At 41.8% G+C, this 23696-nt stretch overlaps 1 protein-coding gene across 4 annotated transcripts; it reads right to left on the minus strand.

The window, feature by feature from the left end:
• Positions 1–1034: 1034 nt before the first annotated feature.
• On the minus strand, positions 1035–22558 carry LOC119649825 (mediator of DNA damage checkpoint protein 1). Of its 4 annotated transcripts, none has more exons than XM_038052162.1 (9): positions 22396–22558; positions 22206–22322; positions 14868–15053; positions 13006–14810; positions 12668–12951; positions 12247–12524; positions 8098–8233; positions 6585–6908; positions 1035–1294 (listed from the first exon to the last, which is right to left on the minus strand). In XM_038052162.1, exons 1-9 carry the CDS (start codon positions 22414–22416, stop codon positions 1068–1070), a joined length of 3378 nt encoding a protein of 1125 aa, XP_037908090.1. In that variant the 5' UTR covers positions 22417–22558; the 3' UTR covers positions 1035–1067. The 4 variants fall into 4 exon arrangements, with proteins under 4 accessions (XP_037908090.1, XP_037908091.1, XP_037908089.1 ...); XM_038052163.1 differs by having other exon boundaries at positions 12247–12329; positions 12414–12524; positions 12668–14810; XM_038052161.1 differs by having other exon boundaries at positions 12668–14810.
• Between the last annotated feature and the right edge of the window lie 1138 nt (positions 22559–23696).

A 23696-nucleotide genomic window follows, 5' to 3' on the forward strand; every position in this document is an offset into this window, starting at 1 on the left:
TCCGGACGAAATTGATAAGACTGACTAGGCTGAGCCTGAGCAATGTGCAAGGCCAGATAAAAGCAGCAGGATCACTCTTAAACCATTCGATATCAACAACGGTCTACGACAAGGGGATGTCCTATTATGCGTCCTCTTTAACCTGGCCCTCGAGAAAGTGATCCGTGATGCTGAGGTAAATGCAAGAGGTACGATCCTCTTTAAGTCCATCTAACTACTGGCCTATGCTGACGATATCGACAGCATGGGAAGAACTACCCGAGACGTACAAACTGCCTTCATTCAGATCGAGCAGGCGGCGATTGGCGCAATATCTTGGACTGCACATCAATGAAGGCAAGACAAAGTATATGGTGGCAACGTCAGCAACAAAAACCAACCAACCAACAACATCAAACCGCACTGGTCAAACGCGAAGAATAAAAATAGGAGACTGCAACTTTGAGACCGTTGATAATTTTTTCCTATCTAGGGTCGAAAATCACAACCGATAACAGCTACGATGAGAGCCTATCTCAGCTTACAAAAACTGTTTCGCTCGAAACGTCTCACGATAGGATCAAAGCTCTTACTGTACAAGACTATGATCTTGCCAGTTCTCATGTATTCCTCGGAAACTTGGGTTATTAGCAAGAAAATTGCAAACTCTTGGCCGCGTTCGAGAGAAGAATGCTCCGAAGAATTTTTGGCCCCTTACATGAGCGATACCATGGCCGTCAGGTTGCGGATAAAATCCGGCTCAATAGGTTACGGTGGGCGAGTCACTTAATCCGTATGGATGAGGATGATCCAGCCCTAAAAGTTCCTAAGAGCAATATCTATGGTAGGAAAAGACGACGAGGCAGACCCTGCCTGAGATGGAGCGATGGCATAGGTCAGGAGGCCAGCCAGCTTTTAGGGATGTCGAATTTGTGGAATGCATCTTACTAGAATTACCTTGATTTCGAACGCGGGCTGTCCATAGTGAACACCATATATATATATCATTTACTACATACTTTTATAAAAAAAAAACATTTTATTGAAAATACACTTAAAAATAGACAATAAATTGAATAAATAACGACCTAATGAGTTTTGGACGATAACAGGTACGCTTTAAAATTCACACATTGTTGCATGACTGCCATTATTATTGCTTCTGTGCTCAGTATCGTTCTGTCTCCCAAACGGACTCTTATGTCTGGCCACATACTGATGTCAGCTTTATCAGAAACAATGAAAAATTTCTTAGGTTCTTCAAAATCCTTTGGCAACGATCGCATGACTTTCCCGCCTGCACATTCAATTATAGCTGAAATAGATGTAGGAATACATATTGATAGGCATTTGATGAGGAAATGATTACTTGCATAAAACAAAACATACATATCTATGTTACTACAGTTTTTTTTTCAGTCAAATTAGTACTAATTCCCTTTATCTAATTCATTGTTTTTTACTAGAAAAGTACTCCATAGAAACTCATGATCAAATTGGGATGTGAATAATTTGTTCCGCCGGGAAGACTTTATGGATGTGATAGAGAGTTTGAATGTGGCCGTAAAAACACTAAAGAGCAGCGTGACTGAAGCGGTTCGCAGGTGTTATTCGCGTCTTTTTATAGTTCGCAAAGCACAACATGAGTGCGAATAATATCAAACGTAAATCCGCCTACACTTCAGACCAAAGCTTGGTAATTTTTGGCTAGAGATTGAGGAGTCCTAAGTCCGCATCTACTTAATGTCGGATCGGACCAAATAGAGAGCAACTTACCCCCACTTTTTTTTAACTTTGGGCGTTAAAGCCAAAAAGAGGAGTCCGTGGACCTCTCAATTTGGTCCGGTCCGTACATGCAGACATAGGACACCTTAACCCCTACCAAAAAAAAACATCATAGCATCTAATTAAGATGATTATCCGCGAAAATATACCGAAATATCATTGTCTAGTAAAAACGGCTATGAGCTAAAATTGAAAGGAAAGGATCGTGAGATGGTTAGAAAAAGTGTAATATTTTGGTAGACATTTGTATATGAAAAAATCTTGTGTTCGGTGGGCTTTGCCTTTGCTTCTAGTAGACCAAAAAGGAGAATTTCGCGGTGCAGTGCTATTTAGAAATCCTCAACTGAAAACCAGAGGAGTTCGAACTGGGCGTAGCAACTACCAATCACAGTACTCCTAACCCGAAACCGTCGACATCGGCGGTTCCCCAAGGAACAAAAATGTCGGCTGCTGGAAGCCAGCGAACAAGTTAGAACCCCAGTGCGGTCCTGTTTAAGAACCAATACCAGAAGGCCATTTATATTCCAAGCAAGATTACAAAGAATAAGAAAGCCGATACTGTTAATGATGCTGGACGAAAAAGACTTCGTACAAAATCAGGCTATATTCGGGAAATACAACAACAAAGTATAAAGCAAAACCTACGCCTTTCAAGCGTAGCGGATCTCAGGATGAGGTTGAACAGGAGGACAAAATGAAGCACAGTTTTTCAGGGCTCGAACGCCAATCGATCGCTGCAAATAGCAAAGCAGCAAAGACCCTGGTCAGAAGTCACCCATGATGCTGGCGAATTGCAATGATGATAGCGGCAAATTAGCGCCGGAAGTGCGAAACAACGTTGAGACTATGTTGTCGGAGATAGTCATTGAGTATCTCCTAGATGACACCCTGCTTTAATTTCTCCCATTTGATTCGTGGATACAACACAATACAAGCATGCTAGAAAAAAATATTCAGGGACTTTCATGGTTGATGTGTCACTAAGATCAGCGTTGCCTGGCAGGACGTAAGGCTCAAGATTATCCCATACGACAATCGGTTCGTTAGAGTTACTTGCATCTGGATACCGAAGATCTGCGTGGATAAAGGCAATCCCATCCAATCCCTGCATCTTCAAAATCACAGGATTCCCATTAATGACTGGCTGATAATCCAGGAGGAGCCAACTCATGTGAAAAGCCAGCCTTTCCTATTCCACACAGATATAAGAGTGCTTGGAGCCATTAAAAAAGCAGTCATATAACAAGTCGGGAAACCGGAAGCTGGACGCTTCAGGTACGAAAGGTTTTGTGTATTTCTTAGTACGTAGCACGTAATATATGCATATATTATGTGAGAATATCCACTTTCGGATGATATTGACATTCATAGTCTTGAATTTGCAAAGAAGTGACAACTTTGACGTATTATAACTTTGTTAGTAATAGTGCGATTTCCATCAAACTTGGTAAGACCATGCTCTATGCTATATCCTATATTGTTGCGAAATTTCGTAGTCCTAGCATGAACTTAAGGGGGGTCTTGCAGCGAATTACTAAAAATTATAGTAATATACTATTATTAACTTTATTTGTGCAGATATCAGTGTGGAAGGTATTTCGGAGCCCAGGCACCATATAGTGGCAGCCTCTTGATTTTTTTCAGATTTTTCGGTAGGGTAGTTTCTGAGAATGGCCCCCGTAAAGGAATGGTCATTTTCAACCCCCCGCCCTCCCCACCTTTTCAACAAATGTCAAAACTAAGACCGTCTTCGAAAAGTACTAATCGAGACCTTTAATTTGATACCCCACATGACTATATTTGATGAAAAAAAAATTTACACCCCCCCTTTGCATGTATGGGGACCCCCCCTTAAATTCATCATTAAAGGATGTAACTCACTGTATGCGTGAGCGTTCACAGCTCCCAGCTTTCCACTAAATTTGGTGTCAATCGCTGCAACCGTCTCCGAGAAAAATGCGTGTGACGGACAGACAGACAGACAGATAGACAGACAGACAGACAGACAGTAAACCGATTTTAATAAGGTTTTGTGTTTACACAAAACCTTAAAAATCGGTACGACGGGACTTACGACCCCTCACATAAACAGACCATACTGAGGGTAGCGCAGATAAATCTACGCCGCAGCTAACCTTTTGCTCCTCCAAAAGGAAGACATCGACATCGCATTACTACAATGTATTTCACAGCACACTAGATATTAATCGGGACAGACCCAAAGCATGTAGCTTCGCTAAAAAGAGCCTTTCTGGTGAGGCTCTGGAGCTGCTAATCCATAAACACTTCTCCGCCAGCGAGGACTCTGAGTCAGAACCTTGCTTGTAGGGTATGTACTCCATCCAGATGACATAATGCCAACAATGTTCCAAAACAGCAAAGGTTGTGCCGTAGCTTGCATAGATTTATTGGAGCTATATTCCGTTCAGATACGTATCGCACTCCTGGAGGTGCGGGTGAGTGGTCTTCATACCGGAAGCAGGCAGGCACCGCCACGAGTCGGGGAAAAATTTTCGGCCAATCAGTGTTCTTCAGTCAATTCTTTTGCATTGAAGACCCTAGAGCGTGTCCTGGACATCTACGTAAAAGCGATGATGGAGAAGACATCCTTTTTCAAGCAACTCTATTTCAGAAGAAATTGCACAGACACCCCGCTCTTCACGGTTGAACGATCGCTACACTACAAGCAATAAACCGTGGCTCCCTTCCTCCATCAAGGAGGCTCTAACTAGAATAGGATTTGGAGGGGTGTCTTCCACATCGAAGAGTATCTATGCTAAGAACCAGGATCATCCAATCTGATCTGTAAGGTAGCCACTTGACCAGAGCTGCGAGTAGGGTCACATCATTTCTCTCTGATGCTTTGGTTGATAGTGATGAATGAAATTCTACGGATACTAAACAGGAGCGGGACGAAGATGGTGGCTTGTGCCGATGGCTTGGTGCTATTGGTGTCAGGCACGTTTCACTCCGTTTTGAGTGAAATTATTCAAATGGGGTGGAAAAGTGTGCCTGTAGGTTACAGGATGCGGACTCAGTGTAAATTCAACCAAAAGGGAGTTGATGTTATTTACAACTAAGACAAGCGACCAAATGGACAAAGATTGGCACTTGCCCACAAAGTAATATATCTGGGTGTAATCCTGGATACTCTTTTAATTTAGAGAGTAAACATAGAATTGGGAGCGAACAAGGTATGTACTTGTATAACCTTCTACGCATGTAAGATGATCTTTGTAAGGAAATGGAATCTTCGGCCGAGGATGATTCTCTGGATGTAACAGCCATGGGAAATCAGCAGGATGAAGCCCTACAAACCTCGATATTCATCCTCCCGAGACAAAGAAGGAAATCTAATTTTCGACAGAATGGGCATATTGGAGCGATGGGTTGAGGACTTTGATGAACTACTGAACAACCAGAACACCCAGCGCAATTAGACGCAAAAAGAAGTCGCTTGGGACTCGATTTGGTGAATAAATAGGGTGGTCAAGCAGTTCAGAGGTGTGAGACGGCACATTGTCTTGGTGAGACAGTTTTTTTTCTTCAAATGTAGCCGTTTTTCCGCAGTTTCTAGCTTTAGTTTGTCGAGTGATAATGCGTAGTATGCTCCTGTAATGGTTTTCCCTGTTTGAAGATAATCGATTAACTCCATGACTATCCCAAAATCATATTCGCCATCACTTTCCCAGCCAAACAAACAGTTTTCGATTTTTTTGAGCCGATTCCCCCTTCGCAGCCCACTGTTTTGACTGTATTTTTGTTTCGGGCGTATAATGGTGTATCCAAGTTTCATATTCAGTAATTATTCTTCTCCAAAACTCTGATTGATGGCGCATAAACTTCGTCAACAGCGCGTTGGAAATGTTGATTCGAACATGTTTTTGGTCTAACGTGAACAAACGCGGCACCTGACGCGCGTACAGCTTTGTCATGCCTAAACCTTCATTCAATATGTGGTAAAGACGTTCTTTTGACATATTCATAGCCTCTAATATCTCTTTCACTCTAATTCGACGATCGTTTAGCACCATTTGGTGAACTTTAGCGATGTTATTGTTAGTGGTTGCAGTTTTTGGATGTCCCGAACGTTTGAATTCAGCTGCCCAAAATTCCAAAATGATGGTGCAGAGTTCTCGTACACAGCTTCCAACTCATCTTTGCTTTGAGTAGGCGTATTGTCTTTGAAAAACAAATATTAAATGACAGCTCGATACTCGATTTTTTCCATTTTCACAAAAACACTCACATCGACTGACTCAAACGATTATCAAACAGCAACTGCGCGTCGAAAATGGCTGAAATCTTGGTTTGTATCTGTCAAAAGATGCGTAACCACATTCTCTACCTTTTATTGACGGGTGCTGTAATCATCACGTTAAGGTCGGCGACTTTTCAGACCACTCTCGTATATGCAACAGAAAGATGTCACACTCTCACAGGGTGGGAGAGCTGCTTTCCTACGTGAATGCTACGGGCTGACTCTGAAGATCTGAGCCGGCTAAACTCTACCTTCTGGCTCTTACCACAGTAGTTATGGTCTTAGGAGTTCGTGACTTCAAAATAGCGCACAACCGCGCTGATTGGGCTCATAGGAGTGGTCACTGAACCTACGTACCTCACAGTTTAATAGGTCAAATATCAATGAATTAATATCTAATATAATTACGTCAAATAAAAGCAACCACAAATTAAATGAAAACATCAGCCTAGACCAGAAAAGACTTCTAACTGTTTTCATTTAAAAGATTGGACTACAAACATATATCAAACTCAACAATGATGAATCAAAACGTTTCTCTTAAATTAAAATTTCTTACTCTGCAACTCCTTTGGTTTTGGTTTGGTGTTAGGTGTACAATAAAATGTATATCCTTTAAACACAGGCGAGTTCCGAGCATATTCCAGTGACTTTCTCAAAGAGAATTTGAATCTCTTTTCAGCGTTTGGATCCCTCAGTAAGTAGTCTTCACAGTTTGGATGTGTTGGCATTTTTCTCTCCTTGTAGTCCAGCGTATCATGTAACCACTTAATGTTTACAATTGGTATTCCTTTACCCATTGCAGAAAGAAATTTCCATGTGCGATATATCTTGTCCGTGATAAGGACAGTGGAATCTAGTGGATCGTCAACAATTATACCACCTAAAATGAATGGGAAGAAAACAAATATTCTTATAGTACTTATGCTTGTTAGAATTTAGAAATGTGTTAATTTGTTTCATGGTAAATTCGGGTAGCGCAGGTGCTCGTTAAACTTGAATCCATCGTGACTGAAATGCAGTTCACTACTATTATCCGTGTTGCTTCATAGCTTGAAATTCCAATATTTTTGATTCAAAATTGATGTAATTCCTAAACATGGTTTGAAAGCGTATAAACGAGAGATTTCCCACAAAGTAAAATAACCAGATCACAACTGAATGGATTCAGAGTGAAGCGGAATTAAAACTATAATGGCCGAGCTGCCCAGCCCCGTACAACACTTTGACTTGAAGCGCATATTAACACTTGTAATGGTGGCGACATTGAATGTAGTGGACACATGGCTCACAAACGACACTAATTAGTTTTAGAACTTAGAAAGTGGAATGGAAATTGGTGGTGAAAGTGAAACAAAAATGAAAGAAGAAAAGAAAATGAGTTCAAGAGTAGCATGAAAGGAAAGTATATGAAACCGTACTTTACTCAAGGAAAAGAGAGATAAAAAGGATTAAGGCTCGGATACCGAGGTAACTGAGATTGGCTCGATTTAAAGACAAATAGTTGATGTATTTGCACAATAGTGATGAGCGCTGTATTTGTTATTGGTGAATGCAGACATGGTTTTCCACAACTTCCTTTTTTATACAAAAATAATGCTTTTAGAAAAAACAACATCCACCACGAATACAACTGAGATATCAGATGTGTCTACAAGCTGGACAGGCAAGTGTTTGGATGACTTCTTTTGGACTAGATAGACTATGGTTCCATTTGGTCTCTAGCGAATAAACACACATGAAAGCGAATGATTAAAAAAACATGAGTTTTAATATTATCGCTCCGATTTATTTTTACCACATTTATTATTATAAAACATTGGAAAATTTCGTAAAATTAACGTCAAAAATAAGTAAAATCTTTCATTGTGTCCCCCTAAACTAATAAAAAAGAAAAACAAAAAATTGATGCAATATAAAATGATTTTTTTCCTTAAATGCTAATTTCTAAAGTATTTCAGTTTTGTTGTTGCAACAGATCTAGTTTTATATCTTGGCGAATCTAAAAATAGGTGAACAGCGTCCAAATATATATTTTTTTTCGACGGACAATCACGTTTTCAAAGACTTACCGATTTTTTCAATGTGTTTCTCGTATGCTTTACTATCCATTTTTGTGAAAGCGATTCGTGCCTTTGTAGTTCTGTTTGATTTTCGCACTTGAGGAATATCGTCTTCTTCAGTCACTGGTTGCAGTTGCACAGGGTCCTGGATTATTAAGAATAATTAATACTTAATTATTCTATTTTTATGAATATATTAGGTTGTTGCATATGAAATGGCCGATTTGGCAATCAAGTGAAGTTAGTTGCGATTTTGCTGTACCAAACCATCACCAGTCTTACATTTAAGCAAGGAGTCATTTCAGTTTTGACCATCGTTGTGATAACAGTGGATAAAAGGGAAAAAAGGGTGGAAAAGAGCCAAGAATGTATACTTTTTCTGCATAAGTTCAAACTCGGTCACAAAGCAGTGGAGGCGACTAGGAACATTAACAGCGCATTTGGAGCTGATACGGTAAGCGAACGAACCACACGGAGTGGTTCGAAAAATTCCGGCCAGGCGACTGAAACCTTCAAATTGAGCCACGTGGACATCTAGGACCATCGATTGATACCGACGAGGTGCTTTTGCTAGTCAAATCTGACACACGTCAGTCTGTGAGAGACATTCCAGAGAAACTGGGCGTACATTATTCGACAGTTTCCCGGCACTTGCAACAACTTGGAAAGGTGAAAAAGCTCGACAAATGGGTTTCGCAAGCTTTTACGGAGCAAAACATGGCGCTTCGAATGGAAATTTGCCGTTCTTAACTCTTCCGCAACATAAGCGATCCCTTTGGAAATTATACGACAATCGTCGCCGATCAGCACAATGGCTAGATGCTGATAACCCACAGAAGCATATGCCGAAACTGAGCCTCCATTCGAAGAAGGTAATGGTGACTGTTTGGTGGTCTAGAGCTGGAGTTGTCCACTATTCATTCTTGGCACCTGGATAAACAATAAATGCACAGAAATACTGTGCCCAACTCCAGAAATGCACCAAAAATTGAGTATTCAACGGCCGAGATTAGTCAACAGAGATGGTGTGATACTCCTTCACGACAATGAACGACCTCATGAATCCAGAAAAGCGGTTCAAAAGTTGAACGAATTGCATTATTAGACTCTGCCTCATCTGTCATATTCACCGAACCTTTTGCCAACCGACTACCATTTTTTTTAGCATTTGGATCATTTTTTGGCGGAATAACAATTGAGGAATGAAGAGTTCGTCAAAATTGCCTTCGACGAGTTTATCGACCCCTAAAAATTGGACTTCTACGAAACTGGGATACATGCTCATGTATCTCGCTCGGAGAAGTGTTTTGAATCGACTGGCACCTATTTTGATTGAATAAATAAATTTTTGTAAGCTTTACAGTCGTTTCAAATTTTAGAAACAATGCTGATGGAACCATTTTTCAAATGTTTGCCAGACCGTACAATACACTTTAAGGGAAGAAACCACATTAGGAGGTTTTCAGAATCGATTTTTTTCTATTGCATAGATCGATAGCTTAACAATCACAGAATACACTGCAAAAATTTCAAAGCGAAATTCATTTCCTTAGATTTTATAAACAAAGAATCGAGCGCTACAAGCTTGGGCTCGATCGCCTAAGAGGTAGTCACTTAATTTCTTTAAGCTTTCTTGTAATGTTATGTAAAAACAGTGGAACCTCTATTTCGCAGATACCGTCGGACAAAATGTCGTCCGTTATTCGGAGGTGTCTGCTAAATGGGGGTGCCACATATGATGTAATAAGAGGGAGATGAGAACATAAGTAGGGATTATAATAAAAAAAACCATATGCTCGGAGTAGGTTTCTTAGTCAGTCAAAAAATGAAACCTGCTCTTATCGGCATTGAAAACATAAGAGAACGGCTATGCACTCTGCGCTTGCGAGGCAAATTTAGAAATATAAGCCTCATTAACGTTCACGCCCCTAGATAGGAGACTACAGGATCGGAGAAGAATACTTTCTACGAGACAGTAAAACGAACCCTGCCTGTCCCAGATATGATATCAAAATCATACTTGGAGATTTTAACAGCCCCTATTCAGGCGATACGTTGGCTCCTATAGCTTACATCAAAATACAAATGATAACGGACTGCGGATTATTCAATTAGCAGTGTCACACGAAAAGGTGTTGAAAGTACCTGGTTTGCGCGGAAAGCGGTCCACAAACATACAACTTTTAGAAATTTATTGAAAAACCCCCCTTAAGTGCATACTAGCAGTAATAAATTTTGCACCGTCATAGATGTCTCGTGCATACACATGCGATGAAAATCCGACTATTAGTGTCAAATTTATAGCATTTCAAACTTATGAATTTTGTGCGAATTTACCGCATCCTAAGCCATACAAATAAGATGCCGACGTCATAATTAACGAGAATAATTGACATTCGAATGAGATTAAAATTCCATTCATGAAGAAATTACTTCTCCCCAGCCCTTTTTGTATCTGTTGTGGGTTGAATTCTTGGCATTTGCTAATAACATTAAGACTCACAGTGTGAAGCGTGTGAGGTTGACTATTATCAATACAGGGCTTTCTATGATTGATTTAAATTGCTTTCTAAAAATAGAGTGCAATGGAATTTTTAATTATGTGGCACGGAACTGTCATGCACTAATCGCTCCTCATATCTTCTTTTTCTTCAGCCTTTATCCCGTTCACCAGCCCGGTCGGCCTGTCGTGATCGGTTTCGCCATTTTATTTTATCAAATGCCTGATCTAGATGTAATCACGCGGCTTTTCAATCCCCATCCAGCGTATCAAGCCACCGTTTTTTCGGCCGGCCGGCAGACGGATGTGACCAAAACATGTCACGCCACTAGTCCAACGCCACATCTTCGTCTTCATTATCGCAACACGCCGTTCATTGTCTTTTATAGTCTTCCAATACTCAGAACTATAAAGAGCGACAGGACGAACGACATTGCGGTAAATTTTAAATTTGAGACCTTTGCTGATACGTCGATCACAAAGAACACCAGTTGTGGAATGTCACAATTTCATTGCGCAGTTCTTCATTGGCTGATAGCATTCACCCGAGATATTTAATTCGCTCAGTTCTGGGCAGGTTACTGAAGCTGACAGCGTTATGCTCCTTACATAGGGAAACACAAAACCTTTTATACCTAAAGCGTCAAGCTTCCGGTTTCCCGACTTGTTTTAGAAATTGTTTGTGAAAAATTGGATAAAGTTTGCGGGCAGTAGTATATTCTAAATAAGCCGTGAAAATTTCAAAGAATTTCGTTGGATAGATTTTGGGCAATGGTGGCAGCAGAATGCGATTTGCGATCCATAAAATCTTAATTGACCATTAATCTGCTATACCTAGTCCATAAACCTTAGGTTTCTTGAAGAAACACAAGTAAAGCCTTGAATCCTTATGATTATGAAGTTATTCGGACTGGACATAAATACGCGGCGATCGGCATAAACCTGACATGTGACATTTTACCTGTTTAACACTGTAATTTCGGAACGACTCCGAATATCAAAAAATCACTTTCCCTATATATTCTACACTATACAACTGATGCAAAAAGAATCGATACCTCGGATCCGAGGTTGAATTTATTTGGAATATGAGGGATCCTAAGTCCACATATCATAGCACCCAAGTACTTGGATACTATGCCATAACGACGGGTCTGTGGACCAAAAAACCTGAGAGTAAAGTGCTCTCCAGTTGGTCTGCTCCAACATCAAGTAGATGTGGACTTAGGATTCCTCCTATCCGAAACAAAAATTCCCAAATTACCCGTAACCATTACGGTTCCAGATCAATTTCTGAAGAACCACTGGGATTGGGAAGGGATGGATAACTCATTGAAGTTCCTAGCGGCGGAGACGCCCGTCAAAATAGTAGGCGATTCGGCTGGCATGAAGAAATCGCATTCTACCCTTGTCACGAGGAAAATAAAGTACGATTCCCGTGCTTCACTGGCATGCAGATTCATAGAGTTCTTAAGCGCCCGAAAACAATAAAAATCAGTTGCTGCTCAGGAAAAATATTTTAACTATATTCGCGCATTCATTTAAATAGAAGATAAAAGGCTATATAAAGATAGAAAACAAATATAATGAATAAGGACTGGATTCCATTCCACATTGACTTATGCAAATACTAACCACTACTCCATTAATAAACTTACATTTTCTTTGCTCCTCTTCTTGGGCACTGCTGTTTCCTGTTTGCTTGTCGTATGTCTCTTCCTAGTCATGCGATCATCGCATTCTGCAATATTACCAAGGACCGTACGTTGTAATAAAACTTTACAATTTCGTGGTTTGGTTCTATTATCTATTTCTGTTAATTCACCTAATTTTTTTGCTGGTAAATTTTTTTCACTGGTTTCAATACGATGACTGTTTGTCTTCTTAGACCCAACATGGTCTCTATCTTTGCTATTACGGTCATTAGATCTACTGCCTATCAGACAAAATAAATAAGAAAAACGTAGAAAGCAGAAAATAATTTAAATACAAAAACAAGCACCGAAAATCTTCCAGATTTCGAGCGAATATTTGTAGTTTTCTAGTATCAAACTTAAAGGACATAAACTATACGTTTACCTTTATCAGATTTGAATTCGTCATGCCTTGATCCATCCGAACTATTGGAAGAATTTTTACCATGTCTTTGTCGAGTAGCCCGTTTTTCAGGCAAAGCAACATTTTCAACATTTTCTATGTTTGCGGTTTCCAATTTGTGCTGTCTGGTTTGTCTCGAGTCTTTCACAGATGTTTTCGACTCTTTAGATTCTGACTTGGAAGATTTTGAAGAAGATTCTGACTTCGAAGGTTTCGAGGAAGATTCTGATTTCGACGATTTCGAGGCAGATTCTGACTTCGACGATTTCGAAAAAGATTCTGACTTTGACGATTTCGAAGAAGATTCTGACTTCGATGATTTCGTCCCCTGCTCCTTTGTCTTAGAATTTGATTCCTCTTCCACTTTTTTAGTAGGTTTTGAGTATTTTGAATGAGTCTTACTCTTCTTCGAATCCGACTCGTTAGAAGTAGATGCGGAAGAGGCTTTGCGAACAGTGCGTTTTCCCCTTGTTGTGCTTTCAGCTTTTTTGTCATTCATATCTTTGAGATTATCATCCAATTTCTCGGTTTCCGTGAGGAGACGATTCATGAGTTTTGTTGGGTCATTTTCATCATCTTCATCCGAACTCTCCTCTAATAACGTTCTAGAACGCTCCACATGTTTGAACTTTGAACGGAATATCTCATCGGCCACATCAATTTTCTTCAAATTGGGTAATTTAAAGAAAGCAAAATCAGGAGTTGGCTGAATTAAGGGTGAGTTTGTACGTGCTGGTGTTTTCAATTTCAATGGATCAGCCACTGATGGGTTTCGTTCTTCAGGTGTTATGCTTTCATCTTCATCATCGGAACCAAATAATTTATTCAGATTGCGTTTCTTCTTATCTGAAGTTTGGTTTTTCTTTGACGATTCACTAACATCGGGTTGTTCACCAATGACTAAAGTTGGATTCAGGCAAAATTCAGTATCATTTTCTTCCTCGTCAGAGTCTAAGAGAATCGGTGATGGAGTCATTTGTAATCTGTTAGCAGATGTTGAGGGCGCAATAAACTTCTGTGTAACTTCAAGAAATTCTGTATTTTCCGATGGAATGCTTTCGTTTACTTTTGTTTGAACATCGGGTGGTTTAAATATTTGAGTAGGTTCAACATCATCGTCATTTATTGCTGGTGTTGCGGTTGACTTTTTCGCTGAATTTCTGGCTCTATTGTATTGATCGATAGATGGCAGTGAAAATGAATGGTTGTCTTGTGGAGCCGGTGCAACCGGTAACCGAAATATTTGTGTTTGTTCTAAATTTTCAGTCGCAGTAGTTGAAACACTAGCTGGTTCAATGCGGCTAAGATCCTGCTTATTGTTATCACCTCTATCGTCGTCTTCATGTGATGTAAGGTTCTCGATACTATTTCCAACATTGACACAGCTTTTTCGCAATGGGAAAATCTGTGTTGCTTGTAAACTGTCTGTATCCTCTTCGTCGTTCAATTTGTTGTCGCAAAAATCTATATCTGGAGTTGAGGCTGCGCTTCTCTTGTCATTTTGATCTACTTTCCCGTCATTGGTTTCATCCATCCTTAAATTAAATAAATCCTCTTCACAGTCAGTATCGCTACCAACGTCGTTCACATTACTCGAAGTTGATTTTGTGGGTTCCTTCTGATCCGGCATAATTCTGGAGTTACTTTCAAGCTTTGGAGGCATGATATAAGGAATGATCTCCGAATTCTGTAGTGATACGTTAGCTATCAAGTTGTCTGAATCATTGCTACAATTATCCCCATCTCGAAAATCTTGTGTGTTTAACTGGAACATATCACATGAACTATTATCATCATCCACAGGTTGATCTGTTCGTATTTCCTGAGTTTCGGGAAGGAAAAATTCATCGTCACCTTCGAGAAGCGAAGCCATTTCTCGTGAACTAGCGTTCACATTATTCTGTGCTTGTGTCGCTTTCACGAAAAAGCTTTCGTCTGCACTATCTCCATTTTGTAATGTGTTTGAGGAACGCCGGCTTAATAAAATAGTGGGCGTTGATGAAGGATTCCGACTCTTGTTGTTTGCTCGGGTCGGAAGAGATTCATTGTGATTTGTTGGAGTACTTGGGATGATTGAAGTGTCTTTTGTCGCAGAATCATTTATCCCTAAGAAGCCGCTGTCACTCTGTTATATAAAACGCGACGATTACGAAATATAAAACCCAATACTTTCAGAAATTACCTCTTGATTGTAACGGAACTGACAAATAAAGCTTCCAAATTGAAGCTTCACAGATTTGACAAGTTCTACAACTTCACATTGTTTGATTTTTTTGCCATCAATATACGAACCGTGTTGAGAAAATAAATCCATTAGCTTAATAGTATCATGGGTTAGAACAAATGCAGCATGTTTCACATCAATCGACTGTAATGGAAATTTAAAAAAAAAATAACAGCAAATCGAAAGCATTGCATCTATTAAAAATTTAAAATAAAATTAGCATAATTTAAGCAGATTTTATATATTGAATCACAAGCTAACATAATCGCTTAGAAGAAAGATGATCGGATTAAGTCACAAGCGTCGGAAAAATGCTAGGGCATCCATCTCAATCGACGCGGCAGGACGGGCCCCGGTCCTGCCGAGAAACTGGCAAGGATTCTTGCGCATGGACGGCATCAAGACGTAAGCAAGATAGTCCGAACAAAACAAATACGTGTCTGTACGCTAAATATTGGCACCCTAACTGGAAAGACCGAGGAACTCACAAGAGCCCTTCGGAAAAGGCACATGGATATCTGCGCTCTGCAAGAAATCCGATGGTCTGGTGACAAAAGTTGCGACATTGAATGCGAAAGCTGTAAAAATGGCTATAAACTTCTCTATTTTGGTAGCCCCCACACTGAATATGGTGTTGAATTTGCCATCTCAGAGGGTTTCCGTGATGCCAAATTTCTCGACGATAAAACACTGGCCAATTGGCCAATTTATAAGAATGCCAACCATGAAGCAAAGAAAGCCGTCCCTGTCACCCAAGAGGACCATTAGAAAAATCTACGATAAATTGGACACTCGGGATGGCGAGAGAGATCTGTATCGACTTCCCAAAAGCCGTAACGAACGCACGCAGGATATCGAACATTTCTGTTGCGTTAATGACAAGAACGATACTTCGCTTACCGACCGTTGAGACGCAACGGATAGATGATGAGAATACTTCAAGCAGATTTCAATTGATGAATTAGCTCATCCTCCACTTCCACAATCATTACCGACATTTGGAGCAGTTCCACCTGGCAGCGCAACAAATGAAATCGGGGAAAGCCACAGGACATGACGACATCGCATCTCTGGAAAGCGAAGAGCTAGGACCCAACACTGTGGCTCAGTGAATTCTTTAGTCTGGTTATTCAGGAAGGTAGAACACCATCTGACTGGCAACAAAGTACCACTGTTCCAATATGGAAAAAGAAAGGTAGTCCAGCAGAATGATCAAATTACCGTCCATGAAGATCGTTGAAATAACCGTGAATCAAGCCGGATTTGTCAAGAACTGCGGAACTACTGACGCAATACACGCAGCGCGGTTACTCATGGAGAAACACCATGAGAAGCATCGCCCTCTGTACATTGCATTTCTAGATCTAGAGAAAGCGTTTGGCTGTGTGCCACACGAACTCATCTCGTATGCTCTACAACAACACTTAGTCCCAGAAGAACTCGTGCGCTGGATTCAATTTCTGTACCACGATCCGAAAAGTAAAGTTCGAATTGTGGCGTGTTTATCAAAACCGCTTCGTGTCTTTGTTGGTGTTTATCAAGGAAACGCCCTCTCATCACTCCTCTTTGTTCTTGTTATGGACACCATCACACGAGACATCCAACGTCTAGCGCCCAATACACTGGTTTATGCAGATGATGTTTTTCTAGCATCAAATAGCAAAAATGATCGCGAGCAACTTGTCCAGAAATGGAATGATCGGTTTCAGATCGAATCTGAATAAAATTGAATTTTTGACGACCGATCCCCATGAAACAGGCACAATTACTGTCAGCGGCAGTGATTTGCCCAGAACTAAGCGATTTAAATACCTCAGGTCAACGAAGATATTACGTTTGACTAGTGGCGTGACACATTTTGATCACATCCGAAATGAGGATATCCGCGATCGTTATGGGGTTGCATCGATCGTGGAAAAATTACGAGAGAGGCCTCTTCGATGGTATGGTCACGCAATTCGCGAAGTCGATGGTAAACGACCAAAAGGCAGGCCGATACAACGGTGGGTCGATACGCTGGATGGGGATTTAAAAGTCTCGAGATTGCATCCAGATCAGACATTTGATAAAGCTAAATAGCGAAACCGATCATGTCGAGCCGACCTCGCTTGTGAAAGGGACGAAGGCTGAAGAAAAAAAAAAAGAAGTTAACATAATCGCTTTCCTCCCTCATCAAAGATTGAAAAATAAAACCTAAAGGATGGAAAATTATGGAAAATGAATTCAAGGAGATATCAACAAAGAAAGCCAACCTGTTGATAGACTGCGACGCCAATGCAAGGCATACGCTTTGGGGCAGCTCGGAAATCAACGAGAGAGGTGAGTCATTCTTTGATTTTGTTATTACTTGAAATCTATCGGTGTATAACAGGGGCAGTATACCAACCTTCCATTTCCCCAGCTCGGAGAACTGTTACGGATGGGAGGAGGTCCTTGATATCACCCTAATAACCGACAATGGGATTCTTAGGATGGAGGACTGGAGAGTGTCTGATCAGAGATCCTTCTCGGATCACAGTTGGATACTTTTCAATCTAGATCTCGCCGCAGAGATCTCCAAACCCTTCAGAGACCCCAGAAGGATGGACTGGAGAAACTTTTGTCAAGTAATTAAGAACAAATTCTCCAGTGCGCAAATTGATAAGATTGGCACGACAGACAAACTGGAGTCAAAGGTCGGGGCTCTGGAAAAGGCATTCGATGCCGCCTTTAAAGTCTCGTGCCCTACAAAGTACAGCAAAAATATACTGCCACCGAGGTGGAATGAAGATCTCCCCAGCCTCAGGAAGGTGACGGAAGAAATCTTCAACATCTGCTACAGGCATAAATATTGGCAGCCATACAAGGACTGCCTGAAGAAGTATAAGTCGGCCATCAGGACCGCCAATAGGCAGTCTTGGTTCGACTATTGTCAGAACATTGAAAGCACCAGTGAATCCGCGAGGCTCAGTAAGATTCTGTCCAAGGAACATAAGAGCCCATCCTTTCTTAAAAAGTCGAAAGGCTCCTGGACGGAATCTTCTGGTGAAACCTTGGCGCTGCTGGTTCAAATGCACTTTCCCGGCAGCGAGGAGGACTGCGAGTCAGAACCTTGCTTGGAGGGGTTGCGGCCACCCCAGCTGTGCGAGACTATCAAATCGGTAATTACCGAGGATAAGATCGGCTGGGCTATAAACAGCTTCTCCGCATATAAATCTCCAGGCCCAGATGGCATAATTCCAGTCATGCTATAGAAGCAGCAGGAAAGGGTTTTGCCGTGGCTTGTTGAGATTTATCAGAGCTGCATCTCTTTAGGTTACTTACCGCAGTCCTGGAGACGCGCACGAGTGGTTTTCATGCCGAAAGTGAGCAGGCACGGTCATGAGTCCACGAAGGACTTTCGACCAATCAGCTTCACTTCTTTCATGCTGAAGACCCTAAGCGCGTCCTGGACATCCACGTAATTATGGAGAGAACGCCTTTCTCTAAGTCCCAGCATGCCTACCTCAAAGGAAAATCCACAGAAACCGCTTTCCATGAGGTTGAGCCGTCGCTGCTGTACAAGCAATATACCCTAGTTGCCTTCTTGAATATAGAGGCATCTTTCAACAACGTTAGTACCTACGCCATCACGGAAGCGTTGACCAGTATTGGATTGGAGGAGTATCTTACGCATTGGATTATATCCATGCTAAGTATATAATTATATGAAGTATCTGGGCGTAATCCTGGATCCAAAGCTAAATTGGAGATTAAACAACTGAGGGTCAAGAAGGGCTGTATAGCCTTCTATGCCTGCAAGAGAACGTTTGCAAACAAATGGAGTCTCCGGCCGAGGATTGTTCTCTGGATGTACACCGCTGTAGTGCGTCCGATCCTGCTTTGAGCAAAAAATACAATAGGATGAAGCTTAATAGGATTCAAAGAGCCGCGTGTGCAGGTGCTACTTGGACTCTGCAGTCCTTTCCGGCGGATGCTCTCAATATACTCCTCCATCTTCTCCCCCTAGACCTTCACATTAAATACGTTGCAGCGTGCCGTGTCGTCAGACTGCGTGAGTCCGTATGCTTGGCAGTGAAGTCCTACGGCCACAGTACCTCGGGAAATTTAAGCATTCTCCACGGAATATGCCACACGCAAGTTGAACTTCACGAGAAGCTCTGCTGTGAACTTTCCAACCAGGGCAAAATGACTCAGTATCCTTTACCGATGGATCAAAGATGGCCTGTGGAGTTGGCGCGGGGGTTTTCTTGAATACACATAGTGTATCCAAGTCGTATGGTCTCCCAGGTTTCGCCAGTGTATTCCAAGCAAAACTACTGACGATACTGGAAGCCTGTCGATGGCTGGAGCGAGACTCTAGCCCCAGGCGTAACATAGCCATTCTGACCGACAGCGAAGCGGCCATCAAGGCCTTGTACTTAGCGACATCTACTAGGCTGCTGGGAGAGTGCAGAGACACGCTGAACCGTCTGGGTGGCACGCTCAAGGTCACCTTCCTCTGGGTTCCCGGGCATAGGAACATAGAGGGGAATGAGCGGGTTGGCGGATTGGCCAGGCGAGGCTCTCCTCTTGGCGGCCCTTCGGTGAATACAGTCGGTATCAGGGGCGGAGTCTACTCGCACTACCTGACGTGTGCAAATGCATTCAAAATTACGGCGGCCTGCACGGGGCACTGGCCCATAGGGGACCATGCCGCCAGGCTCGCCATACCCTACAATTCGAATTGCGGAAGCTGCGGAGAAGAAAGGGAAACCCACATGCACTTTCTCTGCGATTGCCCAGCTCTAGCTAAAGTCAGGCTAAGGACACTGGGTAAACCATTCTTTGGGGACCTCAGAGAGATTTTTAGCTGCAGGGTTGGAAAACTGCTTTTCTTCGTAAATGCTACGGGCTGGCTCTGAAGATTCGAACCGACTAGACTCTGCATCCCTGCTCTCATAACAGCAGTCACGGTCTTAGGAGTTTGTGGCATCAAAACGGGGGACCACAGTGCTAATTGGCCACTGATATCTACCTACTTACCTAGCTCAATAAAAACGGGTTCCTAGCCTGTATAAGAAAGAAAAGGCTGGATAAATTCGAGCTCTCATCTAATTTTTAATAACGACTTCGGCTATCAAAATGAGCTCAATTTTCTAGGCGTGACATAGAATACAAAAACGCATTTAGAACGAACCTCATGAGCATATAATAAAGAAAGATAAGCAGGCACACACTTTTCTTCAAATAGAACCATAAATAAAGCATGTATGTTAAAACCACACATAATACAAGGAATATATTAAGCACTGGTAAAACCCTTGCTTATCTAAGGACTTCTAGTACGAGGCATGTCTAGAAAATAAGGGGAATGGACACTTCACGACCCTAGTGAATGATTTTTCGCCATGTTAGCCATTTATCCGGACTCTTTCTCTGTAAAACGAAATCAAACCGCTAAAAATGTCAATGCAATCTTCCGCCAAATGCGAAACCCGCGCCGTCATCCGACCCCAAATGAGATTAAAACTGCTTGTGATAATGGAGCTACAAGTCGTACAAGCGGATACATCGATATCGCGGATATCTCGATATAGCAACTAAAGGGGTTTCTTTGTCCCCTAGTTGCTCATCCTACAACTACCGAGTCGATAATGAGTTGTTCTTTGCACTTTGACTCAACTCGGCAGCCTTTCTGCTCCTCGGACAGAATGTTGTTGGTGTCGAGGTGCGCATTGACCCTTCCACTAATAATGGACGTTATGAATTTGTAGAGGGTTGGTAAGCAAGTGATCGGTCTTGTGTCTGCGGGGTCCTGCACCGTGTCGTTTTTAGGGAATAGGTAGATATTTCCCACAGTGAGGAAACATTGACCGAAGATGTGATCCGTCGATTTTCTTTTCGATCGCGGCACTCCGGTCCGAAGACGACGCGGTCGAGCCGTCTTTTTTTACTTTTATTTTCAGGTTCAGCCCGGGTGTTGGTATTTCGATAGGTGCACACGAATCCACGTAATTGTGTTTATTTTTCCCGATCCGGTGTGTACCCACGAACCGGAAACGACACGTGAATTTTGTGCAATGACACATGAGGGATCGAAATGCTCAAAGGAACCCCCCACATTCCCGAGCCTGGCTAGCACAGAGACGTACAAGCACATGTCGACGGAATATTTCGATGGGGCTTCAATGTTTGCGGGTGAAACCTCACGGTCACTACAACCTCAAGTGACAGTGTCCATGGAAAACACAAAGAGGAGCGAAGAAAGGGCACTTGATTCCTTGATCAACACCGATAAATGCGCAGAGAGGTTCTCATATGTCTTCCATACTTCAAACTTAACTCTATAGATCGCAGTACAGCAATTTTACCCAGGACATGCGCTCCTTTGGGATTAGGCGCTGCCTCAATATATATCGAATGATTTGATGTGCCTCTTCACTTCCCAGAGCTCAGCTGCAATGTCGTTGCCAGGATTTTATCGGTGAGAAACTTATGGTAGAGGTTTTTCTTCTCACGAACGTTTGTTTTGACATTTCATTTCAAAGGCAAACCGGTGACCGCAAACGCAATACCGATTTTTGGGTCGGGCAATTGCCAAAAACGTCTTCCTCGGTATCGGGTCAACTTAGTTGTTGCGCTTAAGTGGTGAAGAAATTAATTGTGCGATTAACTGAGGTCTTAGAAAGGTTCATCATCATCTGAAAAGTGTCTTCAGCTAATAGCAAACGCGAATAATATACAACCATGATTGGTACCAATCGTTTGATCTGCCAGCATCGACCCTGGGTCAAATGCCAGAAACTACAATGGGCTAGCCGCGACGATTCCCAAATGAATGGTAATCCAGTAAAATGGAAACCAAGGAAATGTTAGGAGGACTCAATTGGGGGATCACTTCTAAAATGTTCTAGCCGTAAGTCGTATACATCTCCCTAATATTTGGAGGTGGAACTCTTACGTTGTCAGTGTATATTCAACTAGTGGCTGTCGAGAAAAGGGGATATCTCAGTGATCTTGAAGACCAATTAAGTCCACTAAGTGCACAATTGCTTAAACGAGTGAATACGCATAGCCATAAACACAAGTGATTATCTTCGGAACCGATAGAATAAAAGTGTCCAAAGTTGCCGACTCACAACTTCAGAAGAAAAACGAGATATTAAGCTTAATATTACATCAATTGATATAAAATCTTATCTTCATTAGGTTGCGAAATACAATAAACAGAACCACCCTCAAGCGCGAAACATTTTGAAGTGCCGCCTAAAATTCCGGCGCAATTATTCCTAACCAAAATATTGACAAAAGCCCTTAGGGAGTAAGAACACTTACCGGGTCGTCTATTTTAATATGATGATCACATTCTTTCGACGATGCATTCCCTATCAAGTAAGTTCCAGCTCTCAAATTAAGAACTTTGCCGCCGTCAAGAATCAATGTTCCAAGGACCTGCAGTTGGTAAACAAAGATCGTTACACGCTCTCACGGCACCTAAAACACTGCAGAGCATCAATTCACTTACATCGGGAGAATGGATGTCCATTATGAACAGGAATTATTGCAATAAACTCGAAAATAACATATAAATACAAACTTTCAAACAAACAAGACCCGGCGCGACCAAAACGATCAAATTCGCGTCTGACATTTAGAAAGTCAAAAATGTTGAACGCTCAATTGGCGCGTTGAGGCACTTCAAAACCGGCTTGAATTTTATGACGAAATACCCGAAGTAGAATGACAGCGTTCTTGGAATGAGGTTCGAATCTTTGATGTAATTTGGTTTGGATATGGTGTCTTCTTTCACGGATTTGAAATCTTCATAAGGACAATGGTTTCATTTTCCCAACGTCAATATTGTTATAACGTAAATATTTAAGAACATTTAAAGTCGGTTTAGTAATAGAAAATCATTGAGGTAGTAACCTCCCATTTGAGAAACAGAATGGCAGATTAAGTACTTTATTTCATGTAAAGCGTAAAACTTGGTGTGCTCAAGGTATGGGACAGCGAATCAATGCCTGACGATTGACAACGAGGCATTATGTCTCATACATAAAAGGGGAGAAATCACATAGTGCAGCAATTATAGAGGTATCACGTTGCTGAGTACCATCTATAAGATATTCTCCGCTATCTTGCTAGGTCGGATAGCCCCATACGCTCAGAACATCATTGGCCCATACCAAAGAGGCTTCACTCCAGGCAAATCAGCAACAGATCAGATTTTCTCTCTGCGGCAAGCGATGGAAAAACTGTTGGAATATGGACAACAGTTGCACCATCTGTTCATCGACTTTAAAGCCGCCTATGATGGCATAGCCAGGGTAAAACTGTACACGGCCGTGAGAGAATTCGGTATCACAACGAAATTAATAAGACTGACTAGGCGGACCCTGACCAATGTGCAAAGATAAAAGCAGCAGGATCACTCTCAAGACCATTCGACATCAACAACGGTCTACCACAAGGGGATGCCCTATCATGCGTCCTCTTTAACCTGGCCCTCGAGAAAGTCAGGTTCTGGATAAAATTCGGCTCAATAGCTTACGGTGGGCGGGTCACTTAATCCGTATGGATGAGAATGATCCAGCCCGGAAAGCCTATAAGGGCAATATCTATCTTAGAAAAAGAAGACGAGGCAGATCCTGCCTGAGATGGAGCGATGGTGTAGGTCAGGACGCTAGACAGCTTATAGGGATATCGAATTGGTGGACCTCGGTGCAAAAATGTGATACTTGGAGTTCCTTATTAAGGCAGGCCTAGACCGGATACCGGTTGTTGCACCGTTGATGATGATGATGATGTAAAATTTGGTCAAAG

This window comes from Hermetia illucens, chromosome 2 (genome assembly GCF_905115235.1).
Source record: "Hermetia illucens chromosome 2, iHerIll2.2.curated.20191125, whole genome shotgun sequence".
NCBI lineage: Eukaryota > Metazoa > Arthropoda > Insecta > Diptera > Stratiomyidae > Hermetia > Hermetia illucens.